Source organism: Choloepus didactylus, chromosome 2 (genome assembly GCF_015220235.1).
Source record: "Choloepus didactylus isolate mChoDid1 chromosome 2, mChoDid1.pri, whole genome shotgun sequence".
Taxonomy (NCBI): Eukaryota; Metazoa; Chordata; class Mammalia; order Pilosa; family Megalonychidae; genus Choloepus; species Choloepus didactylus.
The window spans coordinates 19,033,889-19,052,567 of NC_051308.1; the positions used below are offsets into that span (position 1 = coordinate 19,033,889).

Here is an 18,679-nt window from a genome sequence, read left to right on the forward strand (position 1 = left end):
GGATCATGATGTATTCAACCTACTCTCAAATGTTCAGAAAACAGAAACAGAGAGAGAGAGAGAGATCACAAATGTGGCTAATAATAAAAGTTGGTAAATCTGGGTATCTAGGTAGGGGGTATACTGGAGTTCTCAGGTTTTTTTGTTTTGTTTTGTTTTTCGGCAATTTTCCTGTAAGTTTGAAATTACTTCTTAATAAAAAAATTTTTATGTATATGAGATTTTAAACCCCAGACTATTTCAGTGAAGGAATGTATGAAGGAAAACACACACACACACACACACAAAGAAGAATTTGGCATTTAAACTCCTTGTCTCAAAAAATTTTACTTTATACTTAATTTTAATAATCTGAGGTTAAAGAGTGATTAAGAAATTTAAAGGTAACCAATAAAACTAAACACTTAAAAATCAACCTTTCAAAACACTATTTTTATTTTGGTAGGAACAAGTTCACAGAAATGTTGCTATATTAGGTTATTTTCCTGGGGTAGAGTAGGAACATGTTGGAAGTAAAGTAGTTATTTTAGATTAGTTGTCTTTTTCTTATTCCCTTGTTTTGGTATGTTTGAAATGTTTTTTTTTTGTTTGTTTGTTTGTTTTTTATATAGTTAATACTGAATTTAAAAAAAAAAGCAATGAAAAAAATATTATCTTTGACTATCTGGGTGAGCCCAATATAATCACAAGTGTCCTTATATGAGGAGGCAGAGAAATGACTACAGAAACAGAAAGGGAGAAGGTGATGTGAAAACGAAGCAGAGAGAAAGATGAAGATGCCACACTGCTGCCTTTGAAGATGAAGGGGCCATGAGCCAACGAATATAGCTCTATACGCTGGAAAAGGCAAGGAAACTGATTCTTCCCCTCCCAAGGGAACACAGCCCAGCTGACACCTTGGTTTTGACCCAGTGAAACTGGTTTTGGATTTCCATGTAAGAGTAAACAAGTACTGTTTAAGCGAAAGTTGCAGTAATTTGTTACAGGAGCAATAGAAATCTAACACAAACCATGTGGAGGGAAATTTGCTAATACCCAGCAAAGTCACAGACGCATTTAATCTCCGACCAGCAAACTCACTGCTAGGAATCTATTCTAGAGATATATCTGCAGAAGTAAGTCACTACAAGATTGTTCCTTGTGGCAATGTTTATAAAAGCCATAAGAATGGAAATTCACGAGTCCAGAAATAGGGGAAGTTGTGTAAACAATGGTACAACCACATAATGGAATACGATGCAAGTGTACAAAAAAACATAAGACAGGTCTCTATCTTCATACTTATGAAGAATCCATTAGGAAATGTTTTTAATTAGAAAATAGAAGGTAGTGAACAGGTTATAAATTGTATGCTACCTTTTCTTTAGGGAGAAGGGGCGGGACAGGGTGAGGGAGTATAAGCTGGAAGAGCAGAAATGGAAGCAAGACTTTATTAACCACATAGTTTTAATCTTCAATAATGAAAATCTATTACCTATTCAAGTAAACAAGGCTAAAATTAAAAAGAAATTATTTGAAACAAGTTTAACAACTTAAAATAAAAAGTGCACTTACATATCAAGTAAGGGAAAAAAAAACTAAAGAAAATGGGAAAAGACAGGAAGAGATTCACAAAAGAAATATAAAGGATAATAAACATGAAAAAATGTTCAAAAACACCAGTAATCAGAGAAATGAAAATAAAAACATCTATCAAAGTGGCAAGGAATTTAATATGCAGATAGTGTTGTTACTCACTGTGGAGATAAAATAGATATGCACTTTCATATTCTGAAAATTCTGTCAATCTATAGCAAGGACTCAAAAAATATTAAAGTCCAGCACTTTCATTCTATTAATTTATCCTAAAGAAATGATCAAATATAAATAAAAAGTCATTTAGGAATATGTTATTTATGACAGCAAAATGTTATTAATGATAGCAAAAACTGAAACAAAAATCTAACTAAAGGAACTGATTAAATAAATTCTAAAATATTTAATCAACTGAATTTTTAAGCCTTAAATAAAACATCCTGGAGAATTATGTAGCAGTAAGATAAAATGCTCTAATATATGTTAAGACAAACTAAAATTCAAAACAGTATAATTTCTACTTAGTTTAGAAAGATATGTATTATATCATTTTAAATGTACCTATCTATACATATATAATGAGAAAGCAAGATAGAATATGTATGTTCGTAGGGAAAAAAATCAAAAATTAGAACAAAAAATTTGGATTTAGTTTGACAGTGGACATCACTGATGATTTTTATTTTCTTTATATGGTTCCTTATTTTTCAAATTCCACATAATTAGATGCATTATGATCACAAAAATAAAATGAAATTCTATGTATTAGTGGCTCCAATTTGTCCCTTCTCCTTTTTCTCTGCATTACCCTAGTCTAAACTCTTGTTTCATGCCTGTGTTGGTTTGAATCTATTATGTTCCCCACAAAAGCCATGTTCTTTAATGTAATCTTGTGGTGACAGACTTATTAGTCTTTTGATTAGGGTGGGACATTTGATTAGGTTGTTTCCATGGAAATGTGACCCATGCAACTATAGGTGAGATTTCTGATTATATCCTTCCTATGGAGGTGTGACCCCACCCACCCAGTGATTAGTTCACTGGCATACTTTAAGAGAGCTCACAGAGAGAAGCTCGGAGAAGCTCATAGAAGCTGAGCGAGACAGTTGGAGAGAAGCTAAGATATGTAAGCCAGAGTTTGCCCCTGGGAGAAGCTAAGAGTTGACACATACCCCGATGCTTGCAGACGCAGAACGAAAAACGTTTGGAGATGCTAAGCTAAGAGCTTGCCCTGGAGATGCAAAGCCCAGAGTTTGCCCTGGAGAAGCTAAGAGAGGACTCCTGGATGCTTAGAGAGAAACACCGCAGGAGAACCAAGCCGAGAGCTGAGAGAAGCTAAGACAGACAGAAGCCCAGAGACATTTTGGAGAAAGCCATTTTGCAACACAACCCAAGAGCAAAGGACCAGCAGATGCCAGCCACTTGCCTTCCCAGCTAACAGAGGAGTTCCGGACGCCATCGGCCTTCTTTCAGTGAAGGTATCCTCTTGTTGGTGCCTTAGTTTGGACACTTCTATGGCCTTAGAAGTATAAATTTGTAACCTAATAAATCCCCTTTATAAAAGCCAATCATTTTTTTTTTTTTTTTTTTTTTGCATAACAGCAACATTAGCAAACCAGAAAAATGCCTGAATTATTTTAACACAATACAAGCTGATTTCTCTTATTTCTCTTCTATGCTTACAAAGTTAGAATTATCCTTTAGAAGAAATAATCTTCACATCCCTAGCCTCAGGAATCTTTCAGGCACTGGAGAAAAAATTTAAAAAAATAATAATCCATATGCTCAAAAAACATATAACATACAGAAGATACAGATAAGAATTCAACCAAGTATATAACAGTTGAGAGCTAAAATCAGCAGTATGAATTAAGTTCCAAGGTTTAAAACAAAAACAGAGAAAGCAGATGACTTTATGAAGAAGACTGGCACAATCAGAACATAATCAATTTTAAAACACTAACATGTAGGGTGGAGTGGAGGCATCAAGACCAGGGATAAGACACGATGTCCAATAAGAAGTCATCACGACGGAAGGAGCATTACATAGTCAGAATCTGAACTAGAACAATGACTGGAAATGGGGAAAAGGAAAGGCATTTAAGAGACATTATGATTTGGCAAGGAATTCGATACATAAAATCAGGAAAAAAATTAAGGATTGCCAAAATTTCAGGCTTGGGCAACTGGGTAAATGAAAGTGCCATTAACTGATAGAAAAAAGAGAAAGGTGAGGTTTGTGTTGTTTTGAGTCTAATGCCATCATTATTCCTATTACATCTCATCCAGAATCAAGATCTGCACACTAGCACTATCCTTTCTTCCAAATACATCTATCTCTAATCCAAACATTTTCCTCTCTCCCACCTCCCTACAAGAATCTTAGCAGCATTATCAGTCAAAAACATTCACAGCAAATATACAGTATTTTTAAATCTCTGTTGATAGATAACATAGCAAGTATTATATGCTGAACAAATGGCTAGCAATGAATTCAATCTGAAAACAGTATTTCATAAAGTTTTCGAAGACTTTAGCATTAAATTATTTTCAAATCTCACCTCTGTCCACAAAGAAGTTCCTCGTCCTAAGGACTCCTCTTGTCTCAAAGACATGAGAAAAGCTGAGACATCAGAAATTGACACTTTCTCCTGGGGAAGAAGTTTTTAAAAATTACTCATTTAAAAATTTTTAATTGAATAAAATAGTCACTGTGAAAGCAACCAAGTATATTATTTAAAGTACCACTTATGAACTCAAAAGAAAGCTATTTCTTAAACGAAAATATTATTCAAATTTAAAATAGATATTGATTGCAAAGAGCCAATACACTATATAAAATGAAAGATTTTTTTACAAATCTGTTTTCCTTAAAAGTAAAAGTTACTATCTCAGAGACAAAATGGTGACAATCTTAAAAGGAAAAAAAAAAAAAAAGATAATATTCTATAAAAAAACTACTTGAAATCAAAAAAGAGATTATTACTTTTCAAAGCCACAAAAAGCAACCTATGTCTTTTCATTCCTATATGGTATGCATCTTGAATTAAGATACCTTAATAATACTAAGAAAAAAAAATTCTGTAGGACAGGGATTGGCAGACTATGGCCCTTGGGCCAAAACCACCCATGGCCTGTTTTTGTAAATAAAGTTTTATTGGAACACACACGACCATTCAAACTTCCTATGGATACTTCTAGCCACAAAGGAAGAGTTGAGTAATTGTGAGAATCTTATGTTTTGCAAAGCCTACAAAATTTACTTTACAGAAAGTTTGCTGACCCCTGTTCTAAGCAATAGTATTATTGAGGCTCTGTAAAAACCACAGAATAAAGATAGTATAATTTCCTTGGACGTCAATTTATTGGAAGAGAGTTTTACTCCAGAATTTTTTTTTTTTTAGTATTATAATGAACATACTATGAAGTAGAATGCAAATGTGTATGAATTTACAGATAAAAGAAGAAATGTTCCACTATGTCTGTAACCTTCCCATATAAACCTGCTCTATTTACCCAAGAAACATGGTAAAAAATGTTTGAGAAGTGCTATTAGGGGAACACTTCCAGAGTAGGCAAGAGACAAATAAAACAAAACAAACATATCGTTGTCCACCATAATTTTGCCTTCACATGCTATTAACTAAAAGCAAGAAGAAAAGCAGGGGCTAAGTCCCCTTTTCATTTTACAGCAAGCTTTAAGAATTGAAGAGTAAGTTAAAGGAAGATTCAAAAGTTACAAAATCCTCCAACAGGGCCTTAATTTCCATGTTTACACCCACTCGCCAATTTTTATACTCACTTTGTTAGGGTTCCCAAGACCACCCCAAGGTCCAATCATTTGCCAGGAGGACTCACAGGACTCAGCATATAGTTGAACTCACAGCTAAGATTTATTATAGCAAAAGGATACAGAGCAAAATCAGCAAACGGAAAAGACACATGGGGCAAAGCCTGGAGAAAACCAGATGCAAACTTCCAGATTCCTCTCCCAGTGGAGTCACTCAGAACATGTTTAATTCCCCCAGCAACAAGCTGTAACAACACTTAGGAAATGCTACCAGGGAAGCTCATTAGCGAATCAGTGCCCAGGGTTTGTACTGGGGGCTATTGCAGAAGCACCCCCTGCCTAGCATGTACCAAAATTCAAGACTCCCAGAAGGAAAGCAGGTATTCGACATAAACCAAACTGTATGTATAAACACTTTAGGCATAGTGAGCCACTCTTATTAGTTAGGATGGTGAGAACCCTCCTGAAATCACAAGTTCCCAGACTCCAACCAAGGGCCAACCTTACAAGAAGACCTTTCTACAGATAGCAGTCACAGGGCTTCCATGTCAACTCTTTTACGCATAATTACCAAGAAAGTAATTATGCTGAAGTATTGTAAGTATGAAAAGATAAACTTACCACATCTACCAAATTCATAGCTGTCTGAAGAAGAAAGCACTGAGCTGCCCCTCTCAATAGAATCTGATGTGTGATCATAGTACACTGAAGAACATCCCTGACATGTAAAAAACAAAACATGCATTGCCATATTCCCAAAGACAATTCTATTATTTTGTAAGTATCAACAAACTGACTTATAATTTTATCTACAGTCTCTAATACAGAAAGCCACTGTCAGTAGAATTTCAAAGCTATTATTTTCTATTAAGGTCTCTAATAGAACTCAATTTTTATATGAAACAAGTGTCTTTTAAAAATAATAAGAGTATATATGAATATGGAACACTTTCTTCATATTTTCTTTAAAGTAAGATTTTACACTTTCAAATATTTTTCTCATCAATATAATTGTTTGACATTTTAACTTATTTTTCTACTTGTAAAAAATAATAAAAACTTAACTGTCCAGTATCCTTGATTCCCGAAGATAATCATATAACTATACAGATTACACTGGATGACTGTGTGATTAGGAAAACATTGTGGCCCACACTCCCTTTATCCAGTATATGGATAGATGAGCAGAAAAAAGGGGGACAAAAAGTAAATGAATAATGGGGGACAGGGGGGATGAGATGTTTTGGGTGTTCTTTTTACTTTTATTTTTATTCTTATTTCTTAGAGTAATGAAAATGTTAAAAAATTGATTGTGGTAATGAATGCCCAACTATATGATGATACTGTGAACAACTGATTGTAAACTTTGGATGATTTTATGGTATGTGAATATATCTCAATAAAATTGCATTAAAAAACTTAATTGGCTTTCCTTAAAGTGGGCAAAATCCAATAGCATGTGTTGTGAAACATTTAAATTCATAATTCATTAAACAAAATAAACCAACCTATATAAATAGCAGATTTTTAAAATTTATTTTTTCCTATATAAAATTAAGAGCTCACAAATCTCAATGCCAATAATAACTAAAAACACTGGCTGCAGATTAAAGCTGAGGGTAAAACAAAATTTACTTATGGAAAGTCATGGCAAATAACCATATGAGACACATGCAGAGTAAATTACCTGAGAGCAAGAAGCCCTTCTACACCCAGGGCTTTACATTTTGGGACACTTGCCAACGCCTTAGATAAAAACAAAATGGGAATAGCACACCAATGTCTACTTGTCATCTTCTGAATAAACTTTAATAGGAAACTACCTGAAAGAAAAAGTTTCAAAATATTGTTGCCAAAAAAGCATATGAAAAGATGCTCAACATCATTAATCATTAAAGAAACGTAAATCAAAACCACAATGAAATACCACTTCACAACCACAAGGAAGGCTATAATCAAAAAGAAAGCAATAACAAATGTTGGCAAGGTTGTGCTGGCGGGAATGGCACAGCCTCTTTGAAAAACAGATTAGAAGTTCCTTAAAAAGTTACTTCTAAGTACATAAACAAGAGAAATGAAAACATGTTTATAGAAAATCTTGTACATGAATATTCATAGCAGCATTATTCATAACTGCCAAAAGGAAGAAAAAACCCAATCAAATGAACTAATGAATTGATGTACAAAATGTGGTATATCAATACAATGGAATAGTATTCAGCCATAAAAAATGAAATACTGTTACAACATGGACGAACCTTGAAAACATTATCTAAGTGAAAGAAGCCAGACATAAAAGGCCACAAATTATATGATTCCATTTATATGAAATGTTCAGAATAGGCAAATCTATATAGAGATAAAGTAGATTAGTGGCTGCCAGCAGCTGGGGGAAAAGGGAAGTGACTACTAATGGGTATGGGGTATTTTTAGGGGGTGAGGAAAATGTTTGGAATTAGTGGTGATGGTTGTACAACTTTGTGAATTTACTAAAACCACTGAATTAAACACTTTAAAGGGGGTGAATTTTATGGTACGTAAATTATATCTCAAAAAAGTTGTTATAATTATTTCAACTTCATTTCTATCTAGTAAGGTAAGTATTTTACTATATTGTAAAGATTATGATAACTATGCAGCTATTATTTGTTTTTAAATGTTAAGGTAAAAGTGAAAGTTTTTTACTGTTAGAAGCCATTCTTCCATTTAACAAATGTTAAGGAAAACCAGGATAGGAAAGATCAATGGTAACTGGTCTTCGGTATCTGCAAAGAGTAACATTAGATCTTTACCATAGGTTGTTTCTTGACTCCCTGGATTTAATCACTAATTTATTTTTCTATTTTAAGAGGCAAAAGAATGATGCTTCATTCTGCCTTCCTTACTACTGTGTGATTTGCTAAGGACCTTCAGGTCATGCAATTAGAGAAAATGCCTGTTTTCTCAGATTACCATTGTAGAATGACTTTTAAGAAATCCTCAGAAGCTTTTATATCTTCCAAACATCTAGCACAAAACTAGATACACCAATAAAATGCACTGGAAATTGACGACTGAAAAAAATTACTAAATAAAAACTGTTAGTAAACATTTTAATGATCTCTTTTCTTTTTGAACAAAGTAATTTCACTAAATCCCATCCTTTACCTGACACATTACGCATGTCATAAGGAAGGTGGCAAAAGGCCAGGTTTCCATTTCATTCATTCATTCAACACATTTACCTGGCACTGAGCCACAAACACCAGCCGGTACCCAAATCGTAGGAAGCACTAACGATTATCATTTCACTCATCTTGTACTACTGACATGAGAGGTACAACATGGTTGACAAATTAATCCCCATATTGCTGGAGCCCGGAAACTTCAGAATTCTAGCAAACTAAGGAATGGCTCCAACAGTTAAATTATCTTCTCTATTAACTAATTTTTTCTATTTTATAAAAATTTAAAGTCATGATATACAGGCCATCTTTTACTTAAGTTCTCTAACTTCTGAATAGATATTACCAATTAGTCATCTTGTCACACTACTTGCAGAGTAAATACAAAAGAAAAAAAAAATTTCATACTCACAGGGTCATTTTTAAGTCATAAAGGGCAGCCATGAGAAAGACTTAGAATTAGAGTAAGTCCTCCTGCTGCTCAGCAAACAAAATAACACTGCCTTTGTACTCTGCTTACCAACTTAGCATATACCTCATCAGAAAGAAAAATAAATCCCCAATAGGAAAAAGTGGTTATTTGTAGGACACAGCTCTTACATAAAGCAAGTATATTTTTCATTCTCATCTTTCAAAGTCACTATCTATAAAGGGACAACTTTATCAAACAAAGATCAACAGACCTTCGCTAGAATGGACATTCTGTTTTCAATTTTTTCCTAAACCCCAAGTTCTCTCTCTTCAACCTAGTTTATTTGTTTTTGAAATTGAATAGTAATTAGAAAAGACATCTAACTATAGCACACCTTCTAAAATTACTGTCATGCTACTCATGCCAATATTGGTAATATATTTTGCTGATTTGAGACTGTTGTGTACCCTAAGAAAGACTATGTTCTTTTTATCCACTCTGGTGGGTGCAGGCTTATTGTGGATGGGATCTTTTGATTAGATTCTCTCCATGGAGGTGTGACCCTGTCTATCCAAGGTGGGTCTTAGGTTACTGGCATCCTCTATGAAGATAAAAGGCAGAGATATTTTGAAGAGAGCTCAGAGAGATGCTTAGAGAGAAAATGCCCAGAACCGACACAGACTCAGACACTCGGAGATGCAGCCAGAAAGATGTTTGGAGATGCTAAGCTAAGAGATGAAGCCCAGAGTTTGCCCTGGAGAAGTTAGGAGAGGACCCCCAGATGCTCAGAGAGAAACGCCCTGAGAGAACAAGCAAGGATGCACAGGAGCTGAGAGACAGAAGCTAAGAGAGACAGAAGCCCAGAGACATTTTGGAGAAAGCCACTTGGAAACCAGAACCCAGGAACAAAGGACCAGCACATGCCAGTCACATGCCTTCCCAGCTGACAGAGGTGTTCAAAATGCCATCAGCCTTTCTTCAGTGAAGGTATCCTCTTGTTGATGCCTTAGTTTGGACACTTTTATGCCCTTAGCACTAAAAATGTGTAACCTAATAAATTCCCTTTATAAAAGCCAATCCATTTCTGATATTTTGCATAATGAAGGCTTTAGCATAACAGGAATATATATATAATGACAAAAGTATGTAATCAATTACAGTGAACACCTGAATAATTCTGACAAAATTTGCATATCCTGGAAAAAAAGAAACTTTTTAATTAATATTGATTATAACTGTCATAAGATGGTACTTATAACCAACAGGCTAAAAATAAAAATTTTTAACACTAATATATTTTTAAAAAATAACTTTATTGACACATACCCTTTACTTCTTCTGGAAGAAGAGAAATATAAGTGACTAAAAACTTCTGTAATTTGAATCCCAATGGAGAACCACTTCCTATTAGCTGGCCTGAGGACCTGTAAACAAAGAGAGGAAAAACAAATATTTTAAATCTACTTATAAATAAGAATACTACAATTACTCTAAATGGAATAAGGCACAAAAGTCTTTCAAAAATTAAAATCAAACAATTTTGCTTTTCCAAAACTAGATTTTATTTTTCAGTAAAATTTTGAGGAACCTCTGGTTACAGAAATATCAGAATCTTCTAAAAAAAATAGACATGAGTTAATAACCTAATAAATTATGTAGGTATGGATTTCCTTTTTTATGATACCACATATACATACATACAAATCTTGCTAAATAGTATCATTTAAAAAATAATTTAAAGAAATGATAATTTTAAATTATATTCTTGTTTTCAACATATAATTTAATAACTTTAAATCTTCAGGTCTAAAATAAAAGAAATAACATTCATAGCATAGACACATATTAGTAATAAATTGCTTTTGCAAGAGCATTTAATTATTAACATCTACTAAAGTCATGTTTTTCTGCTGTATCTTCTGCCAGGAACATTATCTGTTAATTGAACACATTAGACTGCTAGAAAACCAAAGGCATTTCATAATAAATGTGTTTGTCAACTCTTTTAGAAAGAACCAAGCTTTTTTCATTGGTTTTACTGCTCTCCAGCTGTCTAATTGCTTCAGAAAACTATTCAATAGTAATGAGTTATTTGGAAACTAAAAATAATTGGCAAATCAAGCATTGCTATGCTCTTTTGATAGTTACTAAACAGTACTAAATATTAATATAACTTGGCAAAGACTAAAATTTTTTTAAAAAAATTGGTGGGGGGAGGGACTTTTTTTTTTTTTTCTGTTTAGAGGCATACCAAACTAAGACTTACAAGTATATATTTAGTTATAAAAACATAATTTCACAAGCAGGGAGAAATTTTTGAAGACAATTCAAGAGTATAGATAATGCACACAAAATGAGGCAAAGCCACAATACTAACACCTCTTCTCACTGTCAATCTTTCTAACAAGTAAAAGTGACAAATAAATAAATGTTATAGATAATGAGAGCCACTGTCAAATATGGAGAAGGAAAAGGTTAGAAAGGACCGTGTGGTACTGGACTAGAACTGGATGTACTGGTGGGAATTCACTGTTCTTAATATAGCCAGCTGAGTAACTACATAGACAGGCACTGAAACAGAAGTAGAAGTGTGTGGTAATGTCTACCCAACAGACAGATCTAAGAAACAGATGTACACGCACACACACGTGTGCACACATGCAGAGAGAGGCAACGATCAAGCAAATGTGGTAAAACCTAAATGCTTGGTAAATAAAATGAAAAGTAAATGGGAATTCTTTGTATTATCTCACAATTCTTCTGTAAGTCTGAAGTAAGTCAAATAGAAAGATAAGGGGATAAGGAAAATGGGTACACTCTGCTTATGGATACAGAGTTTCTGTTTGACGTGATAAAAAAAAATTTGAGTAATGACAGCACAATACTGTGAATGTAATCAATACCACTGAATTATGTACTTCAAAGTGGTTACAATGGGAAATTGAGTTGTATATGTTTACTTCAACTAAGAGCTAAGAAAAAATACATATACACACACACATACATGACAATGCTGTCCAAAGAAAGAGAAAGAAAGAAAGAAAGAAAGAAAGAAAGAAAGAGAAAGAAAGAAAGAAAGAGAAAGAAGGGAAGGGAAGTGAAAGAGAGAGGGAAGGGGAAGAGAGAGGGAAGAAAATGAAAGAATAATTTCCACGAGAGGAGAAAACAAGAGTGGGGGGACAAATGGAACTATATAAGATATATTTTCTAAAAGCCCAAGAAAGGTTAGGAGTTTCTGGTGGGGAAAGGAAACAAGAAAAGAAAGAAAGGAAGAACACTTGATTCAAATAACAGAAAAAAAGGCAGAAATAACAAAAATAGGAAGAGACTAAGAAAAAGTTGAATGTAAGGAATAGGGAATTAAGGCTTAAAATGTACAGAATTTCTATTGGGGCTGACGGAAAAGTTTTAGTATTGGATAGCGTTGACGGTAGCACAACACTGTGAACGTAATTAACAGCACTTAATTATATATTTGAATGTGGTTAAAAGGGGAAATTTTAGGTTGCATACATGTTGCCAGAATAAAAATTAAAAAAAAAAAAAAAAAAAATCCATGGAATGAACTGTGAACCCTAAGTTAAACCACAGACTACAGTTAATAGTACAACTATAAAAATGTGCTTTCATCAATTGTAACTGTTCCACACCAATGCAAGGTGTTAATAATAGAGTGGTATATGGGAATCCTGTATTTTATGCATGATTATTTTGTAACCCACAACTTCTCTAACAAAAAATTTTAAAAACAGAAACTGCTCTAGTTAAACATACCTTAAAGCACTACCACACTTACGTAATATTAAAGAAAGACAAAGCAAAAGCAAAACAAAATTATCACCACTACTGTCACTGGCCCCTTTGCATCCTTTGGTGAATAGTACCTAACATGATGGCAATGCTTCACAAAGTAAGCATTTAGTATTTCTTTTAACTGACTGAAGAACAAAATAAGACAGGAAAGGAAAATAATTTGTAACTGATTTTATTTTTAGGTTTTTGGAACCCTTATGTTACCAGACCCTATTATATGAAATAATAAAATTCTGTCAGTTCCTATACAGAAATTAAACTGATGAGAAGTTACTTGTGGTTGTGAATTAGCAATCAAATGAGGTTGTTAAAAGGAGAAAAATGCTATTTCGCTAAGAAGCTATTCTTAAGGAAGCCAATGGAAAATAAATTTGCAATACCAGGAGGTTTTGAGGTCCTAAAATGCTCAGTTATTTTGCTAAATGGATGCATGAATTATTAAACTTATTGCATTTTTCTCAACCTTTGAACCCTAATATATCTTTTGAATAAGTACAGAAAAGGAGTATCATTATAGAAACAGAGCTGAAGCAGACTGAGTGTGAGATCTCTGATTTAAAATATTTTGAGACTCCAAAGGTATATTTTTATGATAAAAATGTTAAAAATATGTATGTGGGATATTAATCGTGCATTAAAACAAAAATATGGTTTTAGAAATTAGATATTTAAAAACCGATGACAGGAGGAACCTAAGATGGCGACTAGGTGAGACAGAGAAAAAAACACCTCCGTGGAAAACACTAGGTAAAAAAATAGAAAGGACCCAGAACACCACTTCCAAAGTAGAACCAACCGGACAAGTTCTGCTAAAGCCACAGGGAACGTGTGTTTGGTGAAACCAGGAGTCTGCATTCTGAAACGAGTGAGTGAGTAGGCTGATCCGTCGGCCACGCTACGGGGCGGGGGGGGAAGCTGGGCTGGTGTTTTTTTTTCGGTTTTTTTTTTTTTTTTAAAAAGAGAGAAGCCCGGCAACAGCTGCAGATAAGACAGGAGCAGTCTGGACTAATGCCTCAGTGTCTGGGGTGGAGGATACCCCTTCCCACACCCACTGCAGATTGTCTCGGGTCCAGGGAAACAAAGGGGAGAAACCCAGCCTCGCAGCTGTCACCCCAGTGGGCAGGGCTGCTCCTGCCCGGGGCCGAGCACACAGCACAGAACCGAGACAAGAAACCCAGCCTGACAGGGAGTCTTTCCCGCAGCACCGCTCACACGACACAATATCGGCCATGTACAGTGGCCTTGAATACACCCACGGCTGATTGTCCCGGAGCTGGGAGAGCGGAGCTGTGCGGAAAGGGGGCAGTTAACGCGTCCCATTCAACCATCTTTGAAGCAGGCTGGGAACGCCCCTACACAGCCCGGCGGCCCAGGGCTTCCCTGGAGGCCGGTGCTCACTTGTGCCATGGCACGGCCCACCCCCCCTCAACAGAGGTCCTGGAAAAGCAAAGCAGGGAGGGGGGAACCGCTCGGAAATCTCAGGGAACCTACGCCAATGCCAAGGACTTTTGTGTTAGCAGCAGAGAACAACCTTAAATCTCCGGGAACACCTGGGAGGTCTGATTGTTAAACCTGCCCTTCCTCCCTAACCACTCAGGCACACGCCCCTCATTGAGGGCAGACAGCACCGACAACACACCCAAATTAAGTGCACCAATTGGACCCCAAAAGAATCAGATCCCCACATAACACAAAGTTGGGGAGAACTGACTTGAGGGGAATAAGTGACTCACAGACGCCATCTGCTGGTTAGTTAGAGAAAGTGTATGTCACCAAACTGCAATTCTAACAAATTAAAGATCAAGTAAAGCAAATGCCAAGAGGCCAAAAACAACAGAAAATCTTAAAGCATATGATAAAACCAGACAACATGGAGAACCCAAACCCAAACACTCAAATCAAAAAATCTGAAGACACACAGTTCCTGGCAGAATTAATCAAAGAACTACAGACAGGCAAAGAGAGCATGGCACAGGATATAAAAGACTTGAAGAAGAGCATAGCACAGAATATGAAAGACATAAAAAAGACCCTAGAAGAGCATAAAGAAGATACTGCAAGAGTAAATAAAAAAAATAGAAGATCTTATGGAAATTAAAGAAACTGTAGGCCAAATTAAAAAGACTCTGGATACTCATAAGACAAGATAAGAGGAAGCTGAACAACAACTCAACCTCCTCAAGGAGCACAGAACAGAAAATGAAAGAACAAAAGAAAGAATGGGGAAAAAATTGAAAAAATCGAAATGGATCTCAAGGATATGATAGATAAAATAAAACATCCAAATTTAAGACTCATTGGTGTCCCAGAAGGGGAAGAGAAGGGTAAAGGTCTGGAAAGAGTATTCAAAGAAATTGTTGGGGAAAACTTCCCAAACCTTCTACACAACATAAATACACAAAGCATAAATGCCCAGTGAATTCCAAATAGAATAAATCCAAATAAACCCACTCCAAGACATATTCTGATCAGACTGTCAAATACTGAAGAGAAGGAGCAAGTTCTGAAAGCAGCAAGAGAAAAGCAATTCACCACATACAAAGGAAACAACATAAGACTAAGTAATGACTACTCAGCGGCCACCATGGAGGCGAGAAGGCAGTGGCATGACATATTTAAAACTCTGAGAGAGGAAAATTCCCAACCAAGAATACTTTATCCAGCAAAACTCTGCTTCAAATTTGAGGGAGAGCTTGAATTTTTCACAGACAAACAAATGCTGGAGAGTTTGCTAATAAAAGACCTGCCCTACTTCTGATACTAAAGCGAGCCCTACCGATAGAGAAACAAAGAAATGAAAGAGAGATATAGAGACTTTTAACAGACATATATAGAATATTACATCCCAGGTCATTGAGACACACGTTCTTCACTAGTGATCACGGGTCTTTCTCCAGAATGGACTATATGCGGGGACATAAAAACAAGCCTCAATAAAATAAAAAATGTAAAAATGAATTTGTTCAAAGAACATTCTCTGCCCACAATGGAATACAAATAGAAGTCAATAACCATCAGAGACTTGGAGAATTCACAAACACCTGAAAGACAAAAATGAGGGGGAGATGAAAACATTCCCGGACAATCAAAAGCTGAGGAACTTCATCACCAGTAGATCAGTCTTAAGCAGGCTGAAAGGAAGGGACACTAAACAATTGACTGAAACCACATGCAGAAATAAAGATTTCCAGTAAAGATCACATGGTAGATATAAAGACCAATACTACTGTATGGTTGATTTATAACTCCACTATTTACTTCCTACAGGATCTAAAATACATAAACTGTAATGATAAATCAGTGGTTTTGGACTCAATGTAAAATATGTAATTCTTGACAAGAACTACATAAAGGTGGGGGAATGGAGGAGTACAGGAACACAGTTTACATGTCCTATTGAAGTTAAGTTGGTTTCAAAGAAAAACAAGATTGTTAGAGACTTAAGAGGTTAAATTTAAGCCCCATGGTAAACACAAAGAAAGTATCAAAGAATATGACCAAAGAGATGAAAAGTAGAGTAGGGGTTCCAAGAAGTGGGGGAAGGAGAAATGGGGAGTTAAGAAATGAGAGTAGGCGTTTTGGTTTGGGGTGAAGGGAAACTTCTAGAAATGGATGGTTGGAAGGTGACAGCATTGCAACATTCTAAATGTGATTAATCCCACTAAGGGAATGCTTAGGGAGGGGTGGAATAGGAAGATTTAGGCTATATATATCTTTCCAAAATTGAAAAAAAAAAATAAGACAGTCTAAATAGACGACAATTAAATGCCAAGGATGATCCTGGATGGGATCTGAGGTCAGAGGAGAGGAGGCTCAAAGGGACACAGCTGGGACACAAGGAAAAAAAAAAGGAAATACAGAATGTAAGCTTTATATCAATGTTGAAGTTCTTGAACTTCTTAGCTGCGTTTAATGAGATTGCATAAAATAATGTTCTTGTCCATGGAAAAGGTATATGTGAATTATATTGCCTGTTCAAAGATATGTGCAGCTTGCTCCCATATGTTCAGAAGATAGAGCAATAGATGATGGGTGTTAAAGGAGGGAGGGAGAGAGGGAAAGAAAGAGTGGTGTGACAGGATCTTAAAGGTGATGGATCAGGGTATTGGGGGAGGGGGGTCAGGGTATGATAGAATTCTATGTAGGGGGTTTGTACTGTTTTTACAACTGTTCCTGTAAGATTGAACTTATTTCAAAATAAAATTTATTATTAATAATAAAAAAATTGTACACTTAAAATTTTTAAATTTCACTGTATGCAAATTTTAACTGGAAAAATTGTAAACAAATATTAAGCTGTAGTTATTATGTCTGCTTCTAGCACTAGTGTAGTTTAGCAGTTCACGGTATTCTAGGCTTGAGGAAATAAGTAAATAGGTTAAGGTTAATGGCAGCAAGCTTCTCTCTGTTGGAGAAGGAAGTTTAAAATATGGAAAGGCAGGAAATGAGAACGTACTATGTGGTTGCATTGGTATTTAAGTTATCAATATGAACTCATGTATTTTGTGTGTGAGTTTTTTCTCATTTTTTAAATTAGAGAAGTTGTAGGTTTACAGAAAACTTATGCAGAAAGTACAGAGTTCTCATATACTCCTCCACACACAGTTTTTCCTATTATTGACATTTTGCATCAGTGTGATACTTTTGTTACAACTGATGAAACAATATTGTTATAATTATACTATTAACTATAATCTATAGTTTACATTAAGGTTCACTCTGTGTTGTACAGGTCTACGGTTTTTAAATATTTTTATTCTGTTAACATATATACAACCTAAACTTTATGAGAGTAACACCACTGAATTTTATATTTAAATGCAGTTAAAGTGGTTGAAATCATACATTTTTAATAGAGATACAAAAATAAGTATTTGTGATGTGTGTGTATTTATATACATATATGTTTATTAAAAAAAAAAAAAACCTGATGACAATCAAAACTGTTTCTTATTAAAATACTAGGGATTCATTCTCCAGATGAATATCTTTCCCAGCTCCTCCCCCAACTTCCCACAACAACCAAATCTGCTATTTAAAAAACATTGTTCAAGTCAAAACCATCCTTTGTGTTATAGACTTCCAGGAGTGGGGGGTGGGAACCAGGGGAAAACGTGGCTTCTACTAATGGCTATATCATAATATAGCATAATGGGTAAGAGCATGGTCTCTGAATTTAAATCCCAACTGCTACTACTTAGCTGTGTGACCTTGGGCAAATTACTTAATCTCTCTGTACCTTAGTGTCTTCATCTTAAATTTGGGATTACAATTGTACCTAGTCCATGAGATTGCCATAAGGATTAAAATAATTAACTTACTAAATTCTTATTATGTGTTTACTATAATTATTCTCAGCATAAGTACAGAATATTCCACTTGCTCTAATTGTGATCTAATTGTGATTTCCAGTAAGATAAAAATTTAGTTTCCAATCCAAACTGGAACGTGAAAACCAGAAATACTGTCACTGAGAGACTATCAGGGGTGATATCTGATTTATTTTAACAGTCTTACCATATAAAGCATTTTGTAATATGCACACATGCACTATATTAATTTTTTTCAAAAGTTGAATGTCTGTCTGCACATCAATGTTCATAGTGGCATTATTCACAACTGCCAAAAGATGGAAACAACCCAAGTGTCCATCAACAAATGAATGGATAAACAAAATGTGATATATACACACAATGGAATATTATTCAGCAGTAAGAAGGAATAAAGTGCTGGAGCACGCAACAACATGGATGAACCTTGAGGACATTATGTTAAGTCAAATAAGTCAGATACAAAAGGACCATAATACAATAAATGTAAACTCACAAATGTAAAATATAGACTGTGGGTTATCAGGATACAGAATGAGGCTAAAGAATGGGGAGTGGTTGCTTCATATGTGTAGAATGTTTAACTAGGTTGAAC

At 35.0% G+C, this 18,679-nt stretch overlaps 1 protein-coding gene across 8 annotated transcripts in view; it reads right to left on the reverse strand.

The window, feature by feature from the left end:
- TARBP1 (TAR (HIV-1) RNA binding protein 1) overlaps positions 1–18,679 on the reverse strand; it is a 105,399-nt gene that overhangs the window by 76,233 nt on the left and 10,487 nt on the right. For all 8 annotated transcript variants that reach the window (XR_005214497.1, XM_037821205.1, XM_037821220.1 and 5 more), the window contains exons 6-9: positions 10,268–10,365; positions 7,053–7,188; positions 5,987–6,083; positions 4,137–4,226 (exon numbers count right to left, since the gene is read on the reverse strand). Coding sequence is in view for 7 of the 8 variants with exons in the window: in XM_037821205.1 (XP_037677133.1) it covers positions 4,137–4,226; positions 5,987–6,083; positions 7,053–7,188; positions 10,268–10,365 (421 nt within the window). In the remaining variant the exon portion in view is untranslated. The remainder of the gene's footprint in view (positions 1–4,136; positions 4,227–5,986; positions 6,084–7,052; positions 7,189–10,267; positions 10,366–18,679) is intronic.